This window comes from Nycticebus coucang, chromosome 4, assembly GCF_027406575.1.
Source record: "Nycticebus coucang isolate mNycCou1 chromosome 4, mNycCou1.pri, whole genome shotgun sequence".
NCBI classification, from domain to species: Eukaryota; Metazoa; Chordata; class Mammalia; order Primates; family Lorisidae; genus Nycticebus; species Nycticebus coucang.
The window spans coordinates 89511771-89530978 of NC_069783.1; the positions used below are offsets into that span (position 1 = coordinate 89511771).

The 19208-nt window shown below is 43.9% G+C and overlaps 1 protein-coding gene across 1 annotated transcript in view; it reads right to left on the minus strand.

The window, feature by feature from the left end:
- ACOXL (acyl-CoA oxidase like) overlaps positions 1–19208 on the minus strand; it is a 395512-nt gene that overhangs the window by 61606 nt on the left and 314698 nt on the right. Inside the window, exon 16 of the mRNA XM_053588707.1 lies at positions 8912–8999. Within this exon, the coding sequence (XP_053444682.1) occupies positions 8912–8999 (88 nt within the window). The remainder of the gene's footprint in view (positions 1–8911; positions 9000–19208) is intronic.

The following is a 19208-nucleotide window of genomic DNA, read 5'->3' on the forward strand; positions in this document are numbered from 1 at the left end:
AGGCACTCTCATCCCAGGTCTCATGAATGCTCCTTAGGAATAGGGGTATTTCTTACTGGCCTTTTTATTCCCCAACACATAGCAGCCCTTCACCAAATATAGGGTAGGATGGGGTGGCTAAGGGAGTGAAGGAAAGGTGTTCCACGTGAGGATTGTCTCCAGAGGACAATTGAATTGACACTGCCTCAGTGGGGCAGCTCCATCATTTACATGCTTGTTCTTTGTGCAACAAGAGGAGTCTGAGAGAGTGAATCTCAAGTTCTCTAGGACATCCTGTTTTTGTGGACCCACAGTCTGAAGCAGCATCTCTATTCCATCCTCAGGGCCAACACAGTCCTCATGCCTCTTGCAAGAGGACAGAACAGAGCAGGCTGGGGTCAGCGGCTCACAGCTGCCACTGTTGTTTGCAGCTGGGACTTTAGGCACTTCTGGTGCTTAGGACACAGCCTAAGTGTCTCCCTAAAATAGATTTTTGTGCCAATTATCAGAAAAACTCAACTGCATGCTCACAGCCAGCTGGATTAGGTTTGCATAAAATTTAATTTGTCTTAAATTACTCAACACCGGAGAATAATAAAATACACATAAAGCAAGGAACTCTAATATCCACTGCACCAAGGAACTGTTTTATATACTGAGAAATAGCTATTTTGAATATTTTTAAAAGCCCTCCCCCCCATGTTATATTTTCTTGACTCACTTATCTGATTCATGCATTTTAACCCCCCCCCGTTCACAGTAAGAATTGGTCAGAAGCCGTTGCTGCCCCAAGTCTTTTTTGGTGTATTCTTGGACACAGAAGAATTTAGAAATTACAAACATCTCTGAGAATTTCTTTACTTTCCAGGCTGCCAATGAAGAGAGAATTTCTGAGTTATTTTCAAAGGCAAAAATGAAGCCCAAGAACTTGCTTCACCAATCTTAAACTAATGTTAGATAAAATTTCCCCATCAAGTATTTAATATCCACTTTGATGAACCAGATCAGGAGTTGTGAGTGTCCGTAGGGGAAGGTGAACTACTGGTGAAAACCTCACTTGCGTTATCTGGTGATCGTTTTCCCCATCTAACATTCTTTGCCACTTTGATCAGATCTCCAAACTTGTTAAACGATTCTATCTCTGAAGATACATGCTGCTTTTTTTTCTTTTCAGTTCTCATGTTTCTCAGTCAAAGCCATCATTTTCAAGTTAACAGAGCATTATGTTTTCTCTGCAAATAAAATCTCATAAGTCATAAGCAAAGACAGAGGTAAATTCATAAAAAGGAGACACAGCACTATTTTTCCTGCTGGCACTTGGGATCTCAGATAGGTTAAAAATGATGTTTTTATCTCTGGTGATTTATCAAACTTGAGATTTCACAAAAGATAAACAGATGCACTGAAGAAAGAATACATCATCTTAATGCTTCATTTTGACACTTTTGGTATTGAAAAAGCATGTTTCTTAAAGATCTCTCCTCTAGAAACTCTGTAGTTTTCATGATTTACACATTTAATTCTTGTTTGTAAGACACACTGAGGTGAGAACAGGCCAGGAGGCACCTTTAGAGAAAATGGTCACATTTGAAACATACGGATTATTTATAGACAGAAAACTCAAAGAGCTGAAAGAAAATCTGGTTGTCAACAGACAGTTGCTTTTTCTACGTTTTTTTTTTTTTTTTCTGTAGTTCATTTTGGTTTCTGTGTGGGTGGCTCATGTGAACTCAAAGGTTATTTGCTAAATGTTTTGCGAGATTAGAACATGTTGTCCTTTAAAACCTAATTTTACATTTATGTTTATTGCAAATAAGTTTAACTTTATGATAGGTGGCATGGAATAATATTTTTTAATCTAAAATTGTACCTTGAGTTGCTATGCTAAATTCAGAGTTCCTATGCTTCAATTTTTATTTGCAGTTTAGAAGGTCTTATCTTTAATCATATTCCTAGTGGGAAACTCAGAATACAGTACATAATTATTCAGTATAAAACATTTCTTTTTCTTTTTTTAACTTTTATCTGTTACTTTTGCCTATTAATTTGGGTGCTAATCTAACCTTATGTTGAAACTACTTAGGTATTAGAAGAAGTAAAGAGAGCATGGATTACAGATCAGATCTTTATTTTTTTATGTTTATTTTCTTCCTTTTATTAAAAAATAATTTTGAAAAATATACCCATTTTTGTTCTATCTGTGGCAACCTTTAAGTTTTTCACAGATCTGATCATTACAGATCAGATCTTTGCAGTCCATCACACAAGATACAATTTTTCAATCACACAGCAAGACAAAAAGGAGCAAAAACACATTTTTAAAAGTAAGGAGTGCTTACTTTATTTTATTTTACTTTTATTTTATTTTCCTTTTTTTAGCAATGCTGAGCTACCAGATTCAGGTCCAACAATCACTGTGGGCCCTGCTATGTGGGCAGACAGCTGCAGTCTGCAGGGATTTGAATCTTCCTTCTGTCCCTCTTGGCTGCGTGACCTTGGGCAAGTTACTAAACCTCTCTGAGCCCCAGTTTCCTCAGACGGACTTTGGGAAGATAGTGATTCTTTCCCCATTTTGCACAGGGCTCAGTACGCTGAGCTCTCCCTCAAGGTTGGCTCCCTTTGCAATGATATGGTCTTTCTACCCTTGCCTTTCATTTAATCCTCACAGAAACCCTGTGAGATAGAAAAAATATGAAGCATTCTTCAGGGACAGATATGGTAAGAGCAGTAAGAGCCGTCAGTGCCTGTCAACTTTAAAATAGGAAAGAATGTGTTAAACAAATACATAGGCAAAACCTTCAAAAGCTCAGGAACGCCAGAATTTCCATTTTCCAGGATTTCTTCCTAGGAAGGAAAGCCCCTTGGGGAATGTGGTAGATGGGGGTGGGGAGACTCCGATGCTTGTCTGAGTAAAGCCTCAGGGTTAGCCAGGCCAGGGCAAAGTCATAATAGCACAACTTATTTGTGTGTGTGATGCCAGGCCACTGTTCACCCCTCTGAGTTTCAGTCCCTTGATGGGCTTTGCGAGATTACTGCTGAGATTAAATAAATTACAAGGGTCAAGCATTTAGCAAGGCTTTGACTGCTGTGATCCGAACAGTCCGCCAATATACTGGGGCACAGAGGATGCGTGGCATTTCATTACTATCTGGGTCAAGTACAGTCGCTAAATTCTGTTCTTAATAGTCCTCCATAAAACATGTAGCATTCAGGAGTTAGACTTTGCTTTTTCCTTTCTTCCCCTTCTTTCCAGTAAAATAGTCTCCAGGTCATATGCAATAAAAAAATACCTCATAAATTGTCACCTCCTTCAAAGGAGAGTGAGTTAGTAAAATCCTTCAAGGCAGCCCTTCGTAGGTGACAAGCTCCCACTTTCTGGGATGGTGAGGGTTGTCAGGGGCTCTGCCCTCTAGTTAGGGAGCATGACGGTACTTCTTCAGAAAACAGCACTTGGAGGCCCGGGGCCCAGCTGACTCCAGCCTCAAGTTCACCTACACAGCCATGGGAAGAAGGCAAGGCTTGGGGAGGAGCCCCAGCGTTGTAGCTGACAGATGCAGTCTGCGTGGTCTGAGAAGAATCCTTCCCAGAGGCACGGTCTGGCTCATGTTCCCAGACCAGCAAGGCCAGGACTACGGTAGGATGCTCGGTATACTTTCTCTTTTCTCATTTCTCTTCACTAACGAGACTTGAAGTTAAAAATCCAATTGGCAAGGTCACATACTCTGCCAAGTTTGACATACCGCAGTGCTTCAGGTTCGGTCACATCGTTTTGTCATCATTCCTTTTTCCTAAGAGCCATCCTCGGTGCTAGCACGAAGTGTGCCCGCGTTCCTGCTTCCGGCTGTCTCCATTTCACTGGGAACCTCCCTTTGACTTCTGCTGGCTGCCACCTTCACTGCTCCAGCTCCAAGAAATATTCTGTGAGTGCAGTCAGAAGGGGAGTTTCCACGTTTGTTTCCCCCCATATCCTGCCAGCTCCCAGGTTTCCAGACCTACAGCATCAGAGACCAGAGGTCCCCAGACGCCTTTGACTTCTGCAGAACAGGCAGACCTTCCCCTGGCTGCTCCCAGCCACGGGCACTGCGTGAAGTGGCCACCCTCATCTCCCAGATGCACCTTTCTCTCATAGGCACCGCCCAAAGGTGACTGGGGTGGAGAAAACAAAGCCAAGGACATTCCCTCTCTTCCCCAATGTTGGGGCCTGTAGGGATCTAGCAGCAAATTGCATCTGGCCCATCTCTGTTCACCAGACTACCGTCCTGGCTTCCACCTCCCACACACTTGATGGGTGCTAGACAGAGAGTGCCTGAGCTCCCTCCCTCCCTCAGGCCACTGTGTGTGGCCTCACTGAGACTCATCCCACCAGCAGCAGATGGGTGCCAGTGGGAGAGGAGGCGCACAGGTGTCACCGCCCACATGGCAGCTCTGGTCCCGCCCCTGGACGCCACCTCCCCAGGCCTCCACCATCAGCAGTAACAGCAAAACTTTGCAGAAACCCGTTGGTCAAAGAAGTGTTGACTTGCGACTTTTGATTCCACCTAGGTCAAGTTTGCCCTTCTGCTGAGAGGTATCAGGATCTTACTTGAGTAAAAGGGAACAAGTACCCAGATTCACACAGGACCCCTGGTTGGGCTGTGGCATTTTCTTTTTCTGAGCCTGCAAAATACAGCACATATTCAAGGAGGTGGGAAGAATATTCTCATAATTTCCTAGAAGATGAATGCCAAAGTTAAACCTAAATCAAGGTGAATGTCCTTTGTATAAAGAATAGCCCCATTAAGAGTTGGGAGGAAAACGCTGATCCCATGAAGAATACCAGAACAAGTGCTAATGGATAAAATACAGAAATAATGCTTTAATAATGCATGTGATCATGTTTTTATTAACAAAGAAAGTCTTGTTCTGAAACAAATACATCCTTGAGAGGAGTCTGAAATTAATCCCCGATAGGCAGAAATCCACACTATTATACATTCTAATTATAATTACAACCTGCTCTTCATGTGAACATTCTAAATTATTAGTCACTTCATTAAGAACCAGAAAAGGGACTTCCTGCTGCATAATGAGAACTACTCACAAGCTCCGAGAATGAGAGAAGAGACAATTGTACACAGAGCTGGAAAATGGTGGATGTAATTTATTTAATAAAAGTGCTTAGTTTCTTCTTTTTTGTTTAGGAACTGGTACACCCTTAGGGGTTCAGACAGCACCAAGCTTCAGAACTGCTATTTCTAGGGCAAGATAAAAATGTGTATCACAGAAAAATAACAATTTATCATTGTAATGGTTACATCCCACTACAGAAACCACTAGAGACTACTTAACATTTTTATTTCAAACATGGTTTTCCCTAGTCTTCAGGTGACAAACGGATACAGATGCCAGAAGACTTTTTTCCATTTGTTCCTAATAAAAATGGCTAGATTCTGAGTTCATTTTCATCTGGGGTGACATGAAGGTCTGTGCTTTACCAGACAGATCCTTCCCTTCCCTCCTATGGGTTCTTCCTTCTAAATCTCTGCAGGCAACATCTGGACCCAGTCATCAAAGACAGATGGACTCCTTCTACTTCTGCTCCCATCCCCTGGAGACCCCTACCTGAGAGGTAGCATGCTATTTGAATGTAATGACACATTGACAAAGCTCTTCCTGCCTAGTACACGCTCAGTACATACCTATCTTTAGGGCCCGTCCTATATCTGTATAGAACTCCTCATTCTACAGAAGTCCCCCCCCCTCGCCAAAAAAAGATACATATTTTAAGAAAGGAAAAAACTGTATTAAAATTGTAATACTCCATATATACCAATAACAAAAGATGAATACAAGTCACATTCGACTTCTGCAATTATAAGGTGTTGATACAATCCATGACTATGATAATTCAACTTCAAAAGTAATACATTGATAACATCTCTTAAAATGTGTAAATGTTTTTTGACACCCCTGGTATATATATTTCTCTTTCAAAACATGCTTGGGCTTTCTAAATTCTGTCATTGAACTACTTGTTATTATTTTTCTTCTGTTACTTGATAAGTCCAAATCCTCTTTACCTGGCATTGAACCTGAAGCCAATTTTCTGAACTTAATCATTTTTGAAAAGTCTGGGGATCAATCCAGACTTCTTTTGTGCCGTGAAAACATTAAATCCCCGATGTTTCCTCCTGATGTTAAGACCTCATACATTCAGACTTAACCTGCTTTTTCATCTTCTTTTTCTTCCTTTCAAGTAACAAGGTCAAAATATTCTACTTCGGTTATGGTAACTAAAGTTTTCATGAAGTAGAAATTAAGAGTAATAACAATTTTGTATTGAAACATAACAATGGGTCAGACGTTAAGGTCAGAGCTTGGGAGCATCGTTTCACTTACTCCTTCTAACAGCCCCATGATATAAATGCCATAATATCCATATTTTATGCATGAAGAAGAAACAAGCTCAGAGAGGTTAAGTAAATCACTCACAGTCACACAGCTGGTAGAGGTAAAGCTAGGATCTGAACCCAGATAACCAGACGCCAGAGTCCATGTTCTCAACCCTCACACTCAGCTCCATTATGTGCTCAACAAACAGGCTGAGCACCTGGAGGCTGAATTGTCATGTTTCTTTGATCCACCTCCCCCTTTCCAGCTTAATTATATCTCTGAATGTTTAGAAGCTTTTCACCTGGAGTCCATATGGTCCTCCCTGATGCCCCAGGATGGGCGATATCTGAGGTCAGTATGTAGAGGCTCAGTGGAAGGAGCCCCAGCACCCTGGCCACTGTACCCCTGAGAACGAAGTCACACAAAGCCAGCACAAGTTACACACAGTGGATGGGAAGGCTTGAGATAGACTCGCCTTCAGTAAAGGTGTCTTGAGTGCTGTTTCACATCTCAGTTAAGTTTCAGCCTGATCAAGAAATCCGAAAAAAATAACCAACCAACAAATAGGGGTGGTTTACAAATTTTCTTTAAGTGTTTCTTAAAGTGGTGAGGTTGGTGCAAAGTGCACCAAAATCATCCAGGGAAGCAGATACCCTGTGGACTCCAGGATCTGGAGCAGGTCACAGTGGACACGCAGATCTCCAGCCAGGCCCAAGGGCACAAGCTGTCCAGACAGTGCAACCTGCTACAACTTCCTAATTATAATTGAATTCTATATGGAGATTTGCCCATAGAAGAGGCAGGGCATGTAAGGATAATTCAGCATTTGGATTTTAATTTGGTATTAATAACCTGGCATTCAGATTTATATATCAGTCACTTTTGAGTTTGATTAAGATAAGTCAATCTCCCTGAGGCTGATATACTGGGGATATGCCATAAATTAAAATTTCTGGGTCTGCAAACGAGGGAAACTAATCTCGTAGCTAATGCCCCAAAAGGAGGGACCTTCCACCCTGTTTCTGATGCTCCTGGTCCTCCTCCTTGCTGCTCTCCTCCATCCCAGGAAGCAGAAGGTAGAACTCAATCAGAATCGGGAAGGCCAATGTGGCCACAGTAACTCCAGGGTTTTGGTCACTGTGTGCAAGGTTGGTCTCTGGAGCGGTGTTCCTGTGGGGCTCCTGCTTCCTGTCCCCAGGAGGAACCCATGTTCTCAGCACATTATAATTCCAGCCCTACTTCTTCAGCCCTATGTCAGGAAGCTCACCCAAGTGTGCAAGTTCCCAAGAGCTGGTCCTTAGAGGCAGGGAGGGGCTGAGCTCAGTGTGAGCCCCTCTAATCCAGCTCTCAGTTGAGCTCTCAGGGAGGGTCCTGGGCATTCCTGCAGCTCTTAATCATGCGCCATTTGGGAGTTGTTTTGTTTTGTTTTGTTTTTTTAGAACTGCCTGGTTGGGGAGGGAGGCTGTAGCCAGACTGGGTGCTGGGTGAGATGCAGGCATTCCAGGGTTACTGGCCATAATACCTACCCTGGGTCTTAACAGACCTCACCAAGGAGCCTCTGTCTCCTCCTCTCCCTCCACAAGATAGTGCCTGAGATGCCAGCTACAGGGGTGACCAAAAGTGCCCCTCTTGGGGTCAGCAATGACACTATGTGATAGAAAACCCCACGCAGCAAATCAGCTCAGTAACATCTCCCCTCCTCTTTTAATTCTTTTTCCCCAGATAGTAAAGGCACGATAATAAAAAAAAATTATTCTTGAGATTAAGTAATAATTTCAATGATAATTTTTCATGGCTCTTACTCGGTTTTCAATATTTCACTTTTTTTTTTTTTTTTTTTGTCTATTGAGACTGAAATGAATATTCCGTTTCTCACTGTCAGCATCATTGACATTTCGGGCTGGGTAATTCTTTGCAGGATGGGGGGACTGGCCTGTGCACTCCACAGTATTCAGAAGCATCCTCGGCTTCTACCCCCTATGCACCAATACCGCTGTCCCGCTCAGTGAGACAACCAAAAATGTCTCCAAACATTGCCAAATATCCCTTAGAGGGCAAAACCGCCCTGGTTGAGAGCCACTGCTTACAAGGCTGACCCAGTTTTTTGCTAACGTGAGGATTAGGTTTAAATGGTTCTGATACTTAAAATTCCTCAGGCTGTGGCCCTATTAAAACACCCTCATGTTATCTGTGTACACACCCTCCCGTGTGTTTATTTAGGAATGACAGTCATTGTTGGGCAGAGAGCCACTTGTGAGAGGCCAGCGTTTTGCCAGTTGGCTCCTGTCTTGTGCCATTTGCGAATGTCAGGTTGTATTAAGTGAGCTGTCCCTGATGGGTGTCATGCCAGGCTTTGGGGTATCATTTGGTCAGTGTTCCTGGTAAGTTGAGAGTTGATTTACTACAAGCTTTAAGTCTCTGTAAGTTATTGGGGGTCCTGCATTCAATAAGAGGCCTCAGACTGGTGTAGTGACTGTCCTTTCTCTGCAGAGCTGTGCTTCCACATGACCTGCAGACCCCTGAGTCACTCAATTACAAAAATTCAATAGGAGCCACTGACCTCGGTGAGTGTGTGCCAGAGAGAGGGAAGCCACGTGGTGCAGACACGAGTTCCAGGCATCGAAAAAGTCCTCCTTCTTGGTCATCACCTGTCAAATTGACAGAAAAAAACAAAACAAAAAACCTGTTGGTGATATTCTGAAAGAATTGAATTAAATAGTAAGACAGATGGCAAATATCCAATGTGTGATATTATAACACAACTCTGAGCATTGGCATGGCACGGGGCCTCTTGCAGGCTGGGCCTCTGCGAGCTGCAGAAGCTACTTGTTCCATGAATAAATGTCATACATGTACTGTGAGTCCAGTCTCCACATTTATACTAACTCCTCACACACATCAAATATGGGATTGCTCTCTGCCAATTCTTGAGAGGTAGCAGACGTTCGAGAAACAATGTGAAGGGGAGGGCACGTGCACAGAGGCTGTTTTAACTGGGTCACTTGCTGCCCTAAGGATGCAAAATAGCAGAAGCAGCTACTTGGATCTAACCCTCAACATAACCAGCCCACCTCCTACCCTTCCTTCCTTCCTTCCATTGTAATCAGGTGCTTCCATTTGTTTTCAAAGTGTTTCTGGAATATCTGTTACTTCCCAAGAACTGGCACTAGGTAGTTGCCACGTTTGACGTCCATGAGGAATTGACATAAACATAGAAACAGGAGCCACAGTAAGGTGACATCATTTTTTCATCTAATGAATAGCTTTTGTGGGTCTACTCTGTATGGGATGGCCTATCAGTCACTGTAATCAGGGAGTCTTCTTTTTCCCCTTTGTTTTGTGTTTTTTAGTTAGAGGGAAATGAGGAAAGAGAACCGGAGTGAAATCAGAATGAAGAAAATACACAGAGAAGACAAAGATGCTGAATCACAAAATTGGTAGTTACCGAGGTTTAGAGGCAGATTCTTATCTGACCCGTAGAGGCAGATTCTTATCTGACCCGAGAAGAGTTAAATTTGGCCCTTCTGATTTTTCTTTGTTTCTTCTTGCCTTTCTTTGTTTCAAAACCTAATGGTTTCATATTTAGGTAGATGTTGAGTAATTTTTTTGTGTGCTTAAGGAAATAACACTCAAATAGCAAGTTACACTCAGTGTATCTGCTTTCCATTTGTCTGAAACTCACACCCTGGTGAGCCCTCTGAGTTGGAAAGTAACCTGCTTCCCCTATACTTCTGTAGTTTCTGCAGGGCCTGGAAAACCTGCTGTGTAAAATCCCTCCCATAACAGAGTGCTTTGTGCTCCAGTGGAAAAAAAGAGCACTGACAGAAAGCCTCTACGCATGTATAATTCAGCATGATCACCCGGGGCGGTGGGCATAGTTCGGAGGACAATGTCCTGTGTGCCTTGAGTTCCACACCTAACCGGGGCATCTCACGACAGTCTAGAAAGAGGATAATGTCTGCCTCACTCCCTGCATTAACGTCCCTCTGCCTCAATGTCACAATTACAACTGAAAAGGCATAGCGGTGGCATGCAACTCTCAGGGACCCGCCTATGGAATATCCTCAGCAGGGGGAGGACGGGAGCTGGCCAAACACTCCTTGAAGTGCTGGAAGGAGGAGCTAAAAGTCTCCCTATCTCTCACACTATAAAGGATGACAGCAGGCAATACTGGTGCACAGCCTCTCCCAATCCTGCACGGACTGCTCCCCACCACCGCACGGGACGCAGGAAAGAATAAAACACTGCAGATACATGGGCAAAGAAAATTGAGGGTACTTTTTGATTTTTTTAAAAACCTCAATGTGCAGAGTAAAAATTTTCACAGGCCTGATCAAGAGAAAACCAGATAATTGACTGCACAATGTAGAACCATTCCTCCAAAAAGACTCATCCTGCAATGAGCCCATTGCAAAGTGACTGGGACTGCACCCCTCAAAAAGTAAGAGAGAAAAGAAAAAACAAGTTCAAGAGAAGGGGAAGGCCCCTCGAAGGCCTGCCAGCAGCTCCTAAGTGCCTTTCCTTATATGTCAGCATCATGGTACTGCTGTGGGCTCAGTCATCCCCGCTGGCAGTGGGCACCCACCCCAGGCAGGAAGGAGCACACCCAGGCCTCGGAACATGTTCATGGAAAGGCAGCTTTCCTACAACAGATGCCCAGGAAAGCAACTCAGATGCCTCTGCCCCCTTGAATTATAATTTACTGGCAGGACATAATAGGCTGAAGCCAGCTGGGGGTTTCCCAGGGGTCTACACACCCACTTAGTCTGACCCAGGAGCAGTGTTGGGACCATAGTTCATCCCCCTATGCAATGCACAAGATTTTAAAATGCATTTACTGCGCAAACAATATTGTAAAACAACAGAAATACCCCCCCCCCCCCATTAATAGAGGTTTCAGAACACAAGGTTTTAAAAATGAAATGCTTGTGCTTTACTTTGGGCAATGAATCTGCTACCAAAAATCTGCTGTAAATACAGCCTTATGCAAACGAAGTTCTTAAAACACACCAGACAACAGGCACTGCTTTAAGCACTTAATTTTATTTGCTCATTTAGTCTTCACAAGCCCTGGAGGTAGGTTTTGTCGATATCTTCATTTTGTAGGTGGGAAACTATGACACAGGAAGGCTCAGTAACTTGCCCAAGGTTGCAGAGCTGGGTTCAGACCAGGTGCCCAGGCTTCAGTGCACTTTCCTAACCATGGGCTACACTGCCTCCCAATGGACTGAGGGGGTTAGTTCCCTGGCAAATCTGCCCCTCCCAACATGCTGCTTATAAAGATGTATTATCACACATCACGTGGTCACATTTAGTGTAAATACCATCCCACATTGAAAGCCTCTAATGAAACTATATGCCTAGTTCTTTCCTTTCCCCCCTATTTTTAATATATGCTTATTTCTTAATAAATCATCACACAGCTAAGATAGAGATCTGGACGGATTAAAAGAAAGAAAGAAAAAAAACACCTTTCCTTTTCCTATGGTGGATCCCTACTTCCATTTCTCTCCTTCTTTTCTAGAAAAGATGTGGGCAGCAACATAGCCAGTGAAAAATATTTACTTCTCATAGGATCAACAGAAAACCCTCAGCTAACATCCTACTTAATGGTAAAAGGCTGAGTGCTTTCCCCCAAGTCCAAGAAGTGAATAAGGATGTCCACATCACCACTCCTCTTCAACATTGAATTGCAGGATCCAGCCAGGGAAATAAGGCAAGAAAGGGAAATTAAAGGCATAGAGATTAGAAAGGAATAAGTAAAACTGACTTCATTCAAAAAGACGTGATTGTCTCTATAAAAAAATCCTAAGACAGCTACTTGGGAGGCTGAGGCAAGAGAATCACTTAAGCCCAGGAGTTGAAGGTTGCTGTGAGCTGTGTGAGGCCACGGCACTCTATGGAGGCCCATAAAGTGAGACTCTGTCTCTACAAAAAAAAAAAAAAAAAAAAAAAATCCTAAGAAATATATAATAAAGTTACTAGAACTAATAAGTGAATTAAACATAAGTCAGAAAGTACAAGACTGATATGTAAAAATCAATTATATTTCTGTTAATATATTCTAGCAATGACCTAGAACTCAGAATTAAAATGCCATTTACAATAGCATCAAAAAATTGAAATACCTTAGGGATACTTTTATAAAATACATGTAATAACTATACATGAACACTAAAAAATAAAGGGAGAGATACGCTGCGCCTATAGGTCAGAAAACTCGATATTGCTAACATGTCACTTTGGACATACAGATTTAGCACAATGCCCACCAAAATGAAAGCCAGCAGACTTTCTTTTTTGCATGTGTGATAGAAATTTGCAAGCTGACTGTAAAATTTGCCTGGAAATACAGAGGCCCTAGAATAGCCAAAAAAAAAAAAAAAAAAAAAATTGAGGAAAAATAAGTTGGAGGATTCGCACTACCTGATTTTAAGATTTACTATAAAGCTATAGTAAATGCAACAGTATGGTATGAGGGTAAGAAGAGAAATACAGATGAATGAAACCAAGTAGACAGTCCAGAAATAGAACCATACAGTCAACTATTTCCTACAAGGGTACCAAGGTAATTGAATGGGGGAAAATCGATCTTTTCAACAAACAAAAGGCACTAGAACAATTGAACCATCTCCATGGAAAAACAAACAAACAAAATTAACCTTAACCCTTACTTCATGTCATGCACAAAAATTAACTCAAAGAGAATCCTAGACTTAAACATAAAAGCTAAATCTACAAACTTCTAGAAAAAAACATAGGGGAAAAAAATCTTGGGAAGGTTTTATAAAACACAAAAATCTTGAATTTTATCAAAATTAGAAATCGATTCTTTAAACATACTGCTAAGAAAATGAAAATGCAGTTACTAGGTTAGGAAAAGATATGTGCAAACCCTACATATAATAAAGGACTTCTAAACAGAGTTTACAAAGAATCTTACAACTCAGAGAGTAGGAAAACAGAGCCCACAGTTTAAAAAATGAACAAAAAATTTGAACATATACTTCACCAAAGAAGATAAATGCAAGAAAAAGATTTGAGAAATGCAAATTAAGACCACAGTGAGATACCACCACACACCCACTAGAATCGCTAACATGAGTAAGACGGGCAAGACCCGTGTTGGGGGATGTGGAGCAACCAGAAATCATTGCTGGCGGGAATGCAAAACGGTACAGCTACTCTGAACAGTTTGACAATTTATTACAAAGTTAAAACATACACCCACAGCAGAACTCAGCCATGCCTCTCCTAGGTATTTACACAAGATAAATAAAAACATACATCCTAGGTATTTACACAAGATAAATAAAAACATACATCCACATAAAGACTTGTATGAAAATGTTCACAGAAGCTTTATTAGTAATAGTCCAAATGGAAATCAATCCATATTTCTACTACCCGGTTAATGGGTGAATACATTGTAAATATCTATACAAAGGAATACTACTGAACAATAAAAAGGAACAAGCTATCTGCACACAAGTTGGATGGATCTCAAAAGCGTTTTGTTTAGGGACAGATGCCAGAGACAAGAGACTGGGTACTATGTCATTCCATCTATATTAAATTATAGAAAAGGCGAATTTATAGTAAAAGAAAGATAAGGTTTTTCAGGAGTTGGGGTTGAGAGAACGGACTTCTTGGCGAGCTGGAAATGTTCTATGTTTAGACGGTGGTGATGGTTATGACCATACGCATTTGTCAAAACTCACCGACTAGACTTCTTCACTCACAGACCCTTTGTGAGCTGAATCTCCCAATCACCCTTACCTTGGTAGAACGTCGTCCTCCGTGGTGGAGGACATTCTACACGTACCTGATTTATTTTGTATACTGCTGATTAATCCTCTCCTTCCTCAGCCTTATTGAGGTATTCTTGACAGATAAAAATTGCATATATTTAAGGTAAAAAAACCCTCATTGATTGTACACTTGAAATTAGTTATTTTAATATATGTAAATTATATAGGGTGGCCATAAAGTTTGTGCGCAATTTACAAGACAACTGTTTGAAACTTTATGGCCACCCTGTATATAATATTATGTGTTGGTATTCATTTCTTCTTTCTTTATTCACTAATCAACATCTTCCATTGAGATTACATATATAATTTTTAATATCTATATGCTGGGATTTTTTTTTTTTTAATGCTCACTTCGCCAGACCCTCATGGCCCATGAGAGCAGGCAGCTGTCTACTAGGCAGTGTGTCCATGAAAACTACTGTTTTCCTGATGACAAGAGCTGGCCTGAACTGGCCTGTGCCCTTTTTCCTTTGTCCTTGCCCCATCCACCTGCTTGGAACTCAGCCACCCAGGGACTGTGAGAAGGGTGAAAAGCGGCACTGTGGGGGTGTATTGGTTTCTGGGGCTGCTAATAACAAGTTACCACAATCCTGGTGGCTAAAAGCAACAGAAATTTATTTGCCCTCAGTTCTGGAGGCTAGAAGTCTGAAATCAAGGTGTCAGCAGGGATGTGCTTTCTCAGGAGGCTCTTTCTCGCCTCTTCCAGTTGCTGGCGGCTGCTGGCGGGCCTTGGAGGGTTGGACTCTCAGCAGCACCTGTCCAGCCTCAGCCTCCCCTGTCCCAAGGCTTTCTCCCTTGAATCTCTGCTTTTTTCCTCCCGTTCATTCAAGTGTGATGAAAATGTGTCAAATGGTCTATGAAGCTAGTGTATGATGCCCCATGATCATATCAATGTACACAGCTATGATTTAATAATAATAAAAAAAAAGACACTGATCATACTGCATTAGAGCCATCCTGCTCCCACCGGTATGTCCTTGTCCTAACTTGATTACATTTGCAAAGACTATTTCCAGATAAGGTTACATCCACAAGTAGTGGGAGATAAGATTTAAACATATCTATTTCTGGGGTACACAGTTCACCCCACAATGCAGGGACAGAGGAAGAACAGCAAGAGCTCACGCCTTGCTTCAGTCATAAAGCCCTGGGCGCCCCCTCTGTCTTCTTGTTAGGGAAGAACAGCAGCCCCATTTAGTTAAAGCACCACAGTCTAGCACCTCCTCCCCCCAATTGTTTAGAGGATATTACAGTCCTTTCTTGGCCTGTTCAATGGGAAGACTGGGTGCCCAGCGCTAGCACCCTGCCAGGCCTTAGGTGGCAGCTGTTTGGGAGATGAGTGCTTGATCATCCTTGCTAAGTTCTCCCAGCCCTGCCGTGCCCCCTTCCAATGTCTCAACTCTGAGTTTTCCATGCTCAGTCTAAGTCTGAGAGCATCCCTGGCCATCTCCCCAGCCAGCCATTTCTAGACCCCTTCAGTGGGTTCCCCAACTGCAACAGCCTCAGTTTCCCAATCTGGCTCAGGTCTTCCTCCAGTCCTGTGCTCCATATCTACCACATTTCCCAGCCACATTGATGGGATCAGTGTCCCTCTTGGCAATCACTGTCTGTCCTACTCCCTACCCAGCACCCTCCTGCCCCTGCCCTAGTACCATGCTCTTCATCCCACTATGAATTCCCACAGGGGCCCCTCCTCCCACACATCCCCATGCCCATCCAGACGCACAGGTGTTCCCCAACCCTTCCTTACCCAGCCTCCTAGCCCAGCACCTCTTCCATGAGCTACAGATGTCCACGTGAATGGTCCATTTTCTTGCTTAAAATAGGACAAGCAGAAACCTGAGCATGGGGTCCTCTGTCAAATGCATCAGGCCTTTTGGAAGTCGTCATTTCTGTGACCACCTTCTGAGTCCGTCAGGCTCCTATCCTTGGCAGCATTTAAAAACTCTTCCCTGTGTACCCAGGGAGGATCCATTTGTACATCCTTTGAGTTACTGTACTGTGCTTACTCCCACGTCTGTCCCCTCCCTTCTAATCTTGCTGCGGACACAGGATAAAATCAGAAGGCAATAGTGATATTCATGCCTGGCAGACAGAGGCCTTCCCAGAGCCTGGAGGTCAGCATCGGAGACATGTCAGATGTCGCTCGTCTTAAATTATGTCCATCACATACAGGGGGTAGTACCATGTAGAGTTATTTTTAAACATTTTCAAACATAAGTAAAAGTAGGTCAAACAATAATTTCTTCCCTGCCTTCTGCTCTTTGCTGTCAGGAGAGCTTCTTCTCCCGTCTTCAGTGGCCCCTCTGCTGGGCTGGGCAGGGCTCACTCCTGCCAGGAAACTACGTTGGAAACTCATGAGAAATACTGCAAGCCAAATCTCTCCAGGACACACAGTCCTTTTTCTTTCTCCGTGTCCTTCATTTTCTCCTTTCTGTAGTAGCTGTCACCTGTGGCCTGGGCTCCCCGGTCTGCTCCCTGCAGCAGAGTACACCTGGCCTCACCTCCCACTACTGGGATGCCAAGTGGCCCTCTGCGCTGCCTCTCAGCCCTGGCTAGGGGGCCCAGGGTCCCTCTGGGTCCTGCCCAGATCTCTCTGTGATCGTTACTGGTTGTTGTGGGCAGAGCACATGGCTGCCCTCCTTCCACGGTCCCCAGAAGCTTGCCTCAGAGGAGTCCTCACAGATAGTACGCCCACCCACCAGGTCAGGGCTGGGGGGCAGGGGGGAGGTGGGGACAGTCATTTCTGACCTGCTCAGCCCCCATCACCGCCCTCCTGTTTGACTTTCCCTCTTTTGAGTGTGTGTGTGTGTGTGTGTATATGTGTGTGTGGGGTCTTATACGTTTTTCTGCCTTCCTGTATTTCATTTTTCTTTCTTATTTTAATGTCTTTTTTCTATTCTATATTTTTTCATCTTTTTCTCTCTCTTCTCTTTTCCAGATGAATTCTTTCTGTTTGTCTTTTCTGTCTGGGCTTTCTCGTCTATATTTTTAATTTTCTGTGTTTTTCTGCCTTTCTGTATTTTTTCTGCTTTTCCAGAATTTCTCTCTCCTCTTGTATTTTTATTTCCATATTTCTATCTCCTTTCCATCGTGTTGATCTTTCCATCTTTCCACCTCTTTCACTCCTGTCTCATATGTTTGTGTTTCAAATTATTTCTCCCTTTTTTCCTAGACTTTTTTTCCTGATTAAACTTGCTTTCCTCTGCATGGCTTTGGGAAGAAGGGCCTCCTCTCTCCTCCAGCAGCCTCTCTTTCTGAACTCTGCCCTCCCCCAAAGCCGACCCCCTCTTCCTGTAATGAGGGGTGATCCTGGTGGGTCCTCAAGCACAGTCTCCCAGACAGCAGGGGCATCTGGGTCCCACAGCTGGCGGCTCACTGGTGGCTTCTGAACTGGGAATGTGGGATTCTTTGCACCTTTGCCCTAAGCTTTGAACCTGAGCTACAATTCCAAGATAAACAAAGCTCATTCAACATCCTGCTACATATTAAAAACAAATATGGGAGAAAAGACACAGGGGGCATCCTACGTCTACAATTCCAGCTTGTTCCTACGAGGAGAAGTCAGTGTCCTCCCAGTGTCCCAGACAGAAATGTGTCCTGGAACCTGGGGCAGGCTCAGGGAAGTGCTGAGCTCAGGGCAAAGCCCAGGGTGCTCCCCTTTGCTCTCTTGCTTCAACCCCATCCTCAGACCCTTGCCTGTCCCCAGCTCTGCACAAGCCTTCACTGTACCAGAATCCCTCCCTCCCTCAGAAAGTGGCAGGTAGCAGCTCTACAGGACAGAGCAGGTGGAATAGCCCCTGCTGTCTGGGAGACTCTCCTTGAGGACCAACCAGCATCACCCCTCAATACTGGGGAGGTGTGCCCCTGAGGGCAAGGCTGGAGTTCATAACACATTTTCTTGGAAAACACAATGCCAGATTATGGGTGGTATGAAGGCGTATGGCAACCAGGACACATTGAGCACGTCCCGTGTGCCCACCGCCTGCACCGAAGTGCTTGCCCTGACTTTACAGAGCAGTCTCAGAAGCAGCAGCTGTCTCTAGGCTACACACTAGAACACACGGAGATCTGGCTCCAAAGAGTATGATCTGTCTGGGGAAGCCCTGTTGGCCCTTCTCGTCTCCAGGCCCCAAAAGCACCAGTTTAGCACACCTGTGTTAGTATACACGCCAGTGTTCACACAGGGGTCCCCACTGCTGGACAGCCTGGCCCACTGCAGCAGAAACAGCATTTTGACCAACAGTGATGGTGCAGAGTAACTTCTCAACAAATGTGCAATGACACACACGGCTTTCCTCTATCCTGAACCATGGATAGGTGCAGAACACACACCACCCTTCCTTGCTTTATGAATTTGTATATGGAATTCTCCCCACCACTGTGCCCTCCTTCTCCACCTGATGCCTTCTTCCTAGTTTCAAGAATGTCACCTTTTCCAGGAAATGTCCCATCATCTCCACCTCCCCACAAGCGGTTCTTGTGGGCTCCCGCCAAGCTGGCACATCCACCACAGAAGCCCTGACCGGGCTGCCATAGCACTGCATTCCAGGGCAGGACCACGACCACCCAAGCACCCAGCACTGGGAGCCTGTCAGGACCTATGACCACATGAAGGAAGCCCCTCCGGGAGATGGGTGGTGAGAGTAGAAGGGGATGCACCAGGTGGGAGTGGAAAAGAAACTGGATTAGAAGGGCAGAGAAATAGTGTGAATTCAGTGGGCAGGGTCAGTCACTCACTGCATGGCAGTCATGGGTCCACCAGGGCCTCTGCAGCCTCTTCTCTCACCCACACTATCCTCCGAGCTCTGGTCTGGGGTTCAGCAATGTGAACACACCCCAAGGACAGAACCCGTTCCTAGTGAGGACACAATCCAGCAGTGGGAGCCTGCACGTGTTTGATCTGACCTGTTTCTGAAGCTTTTTCTTGCAGAGGCTTAACTGAAATTGTCAGAACATGAAATCAATAGTGTCTTGGCAAACAGCTTCTTCTATAATTGAATATATTACTTCCCAATTTCTCGTCTTTTTCCCCTTTCTGGG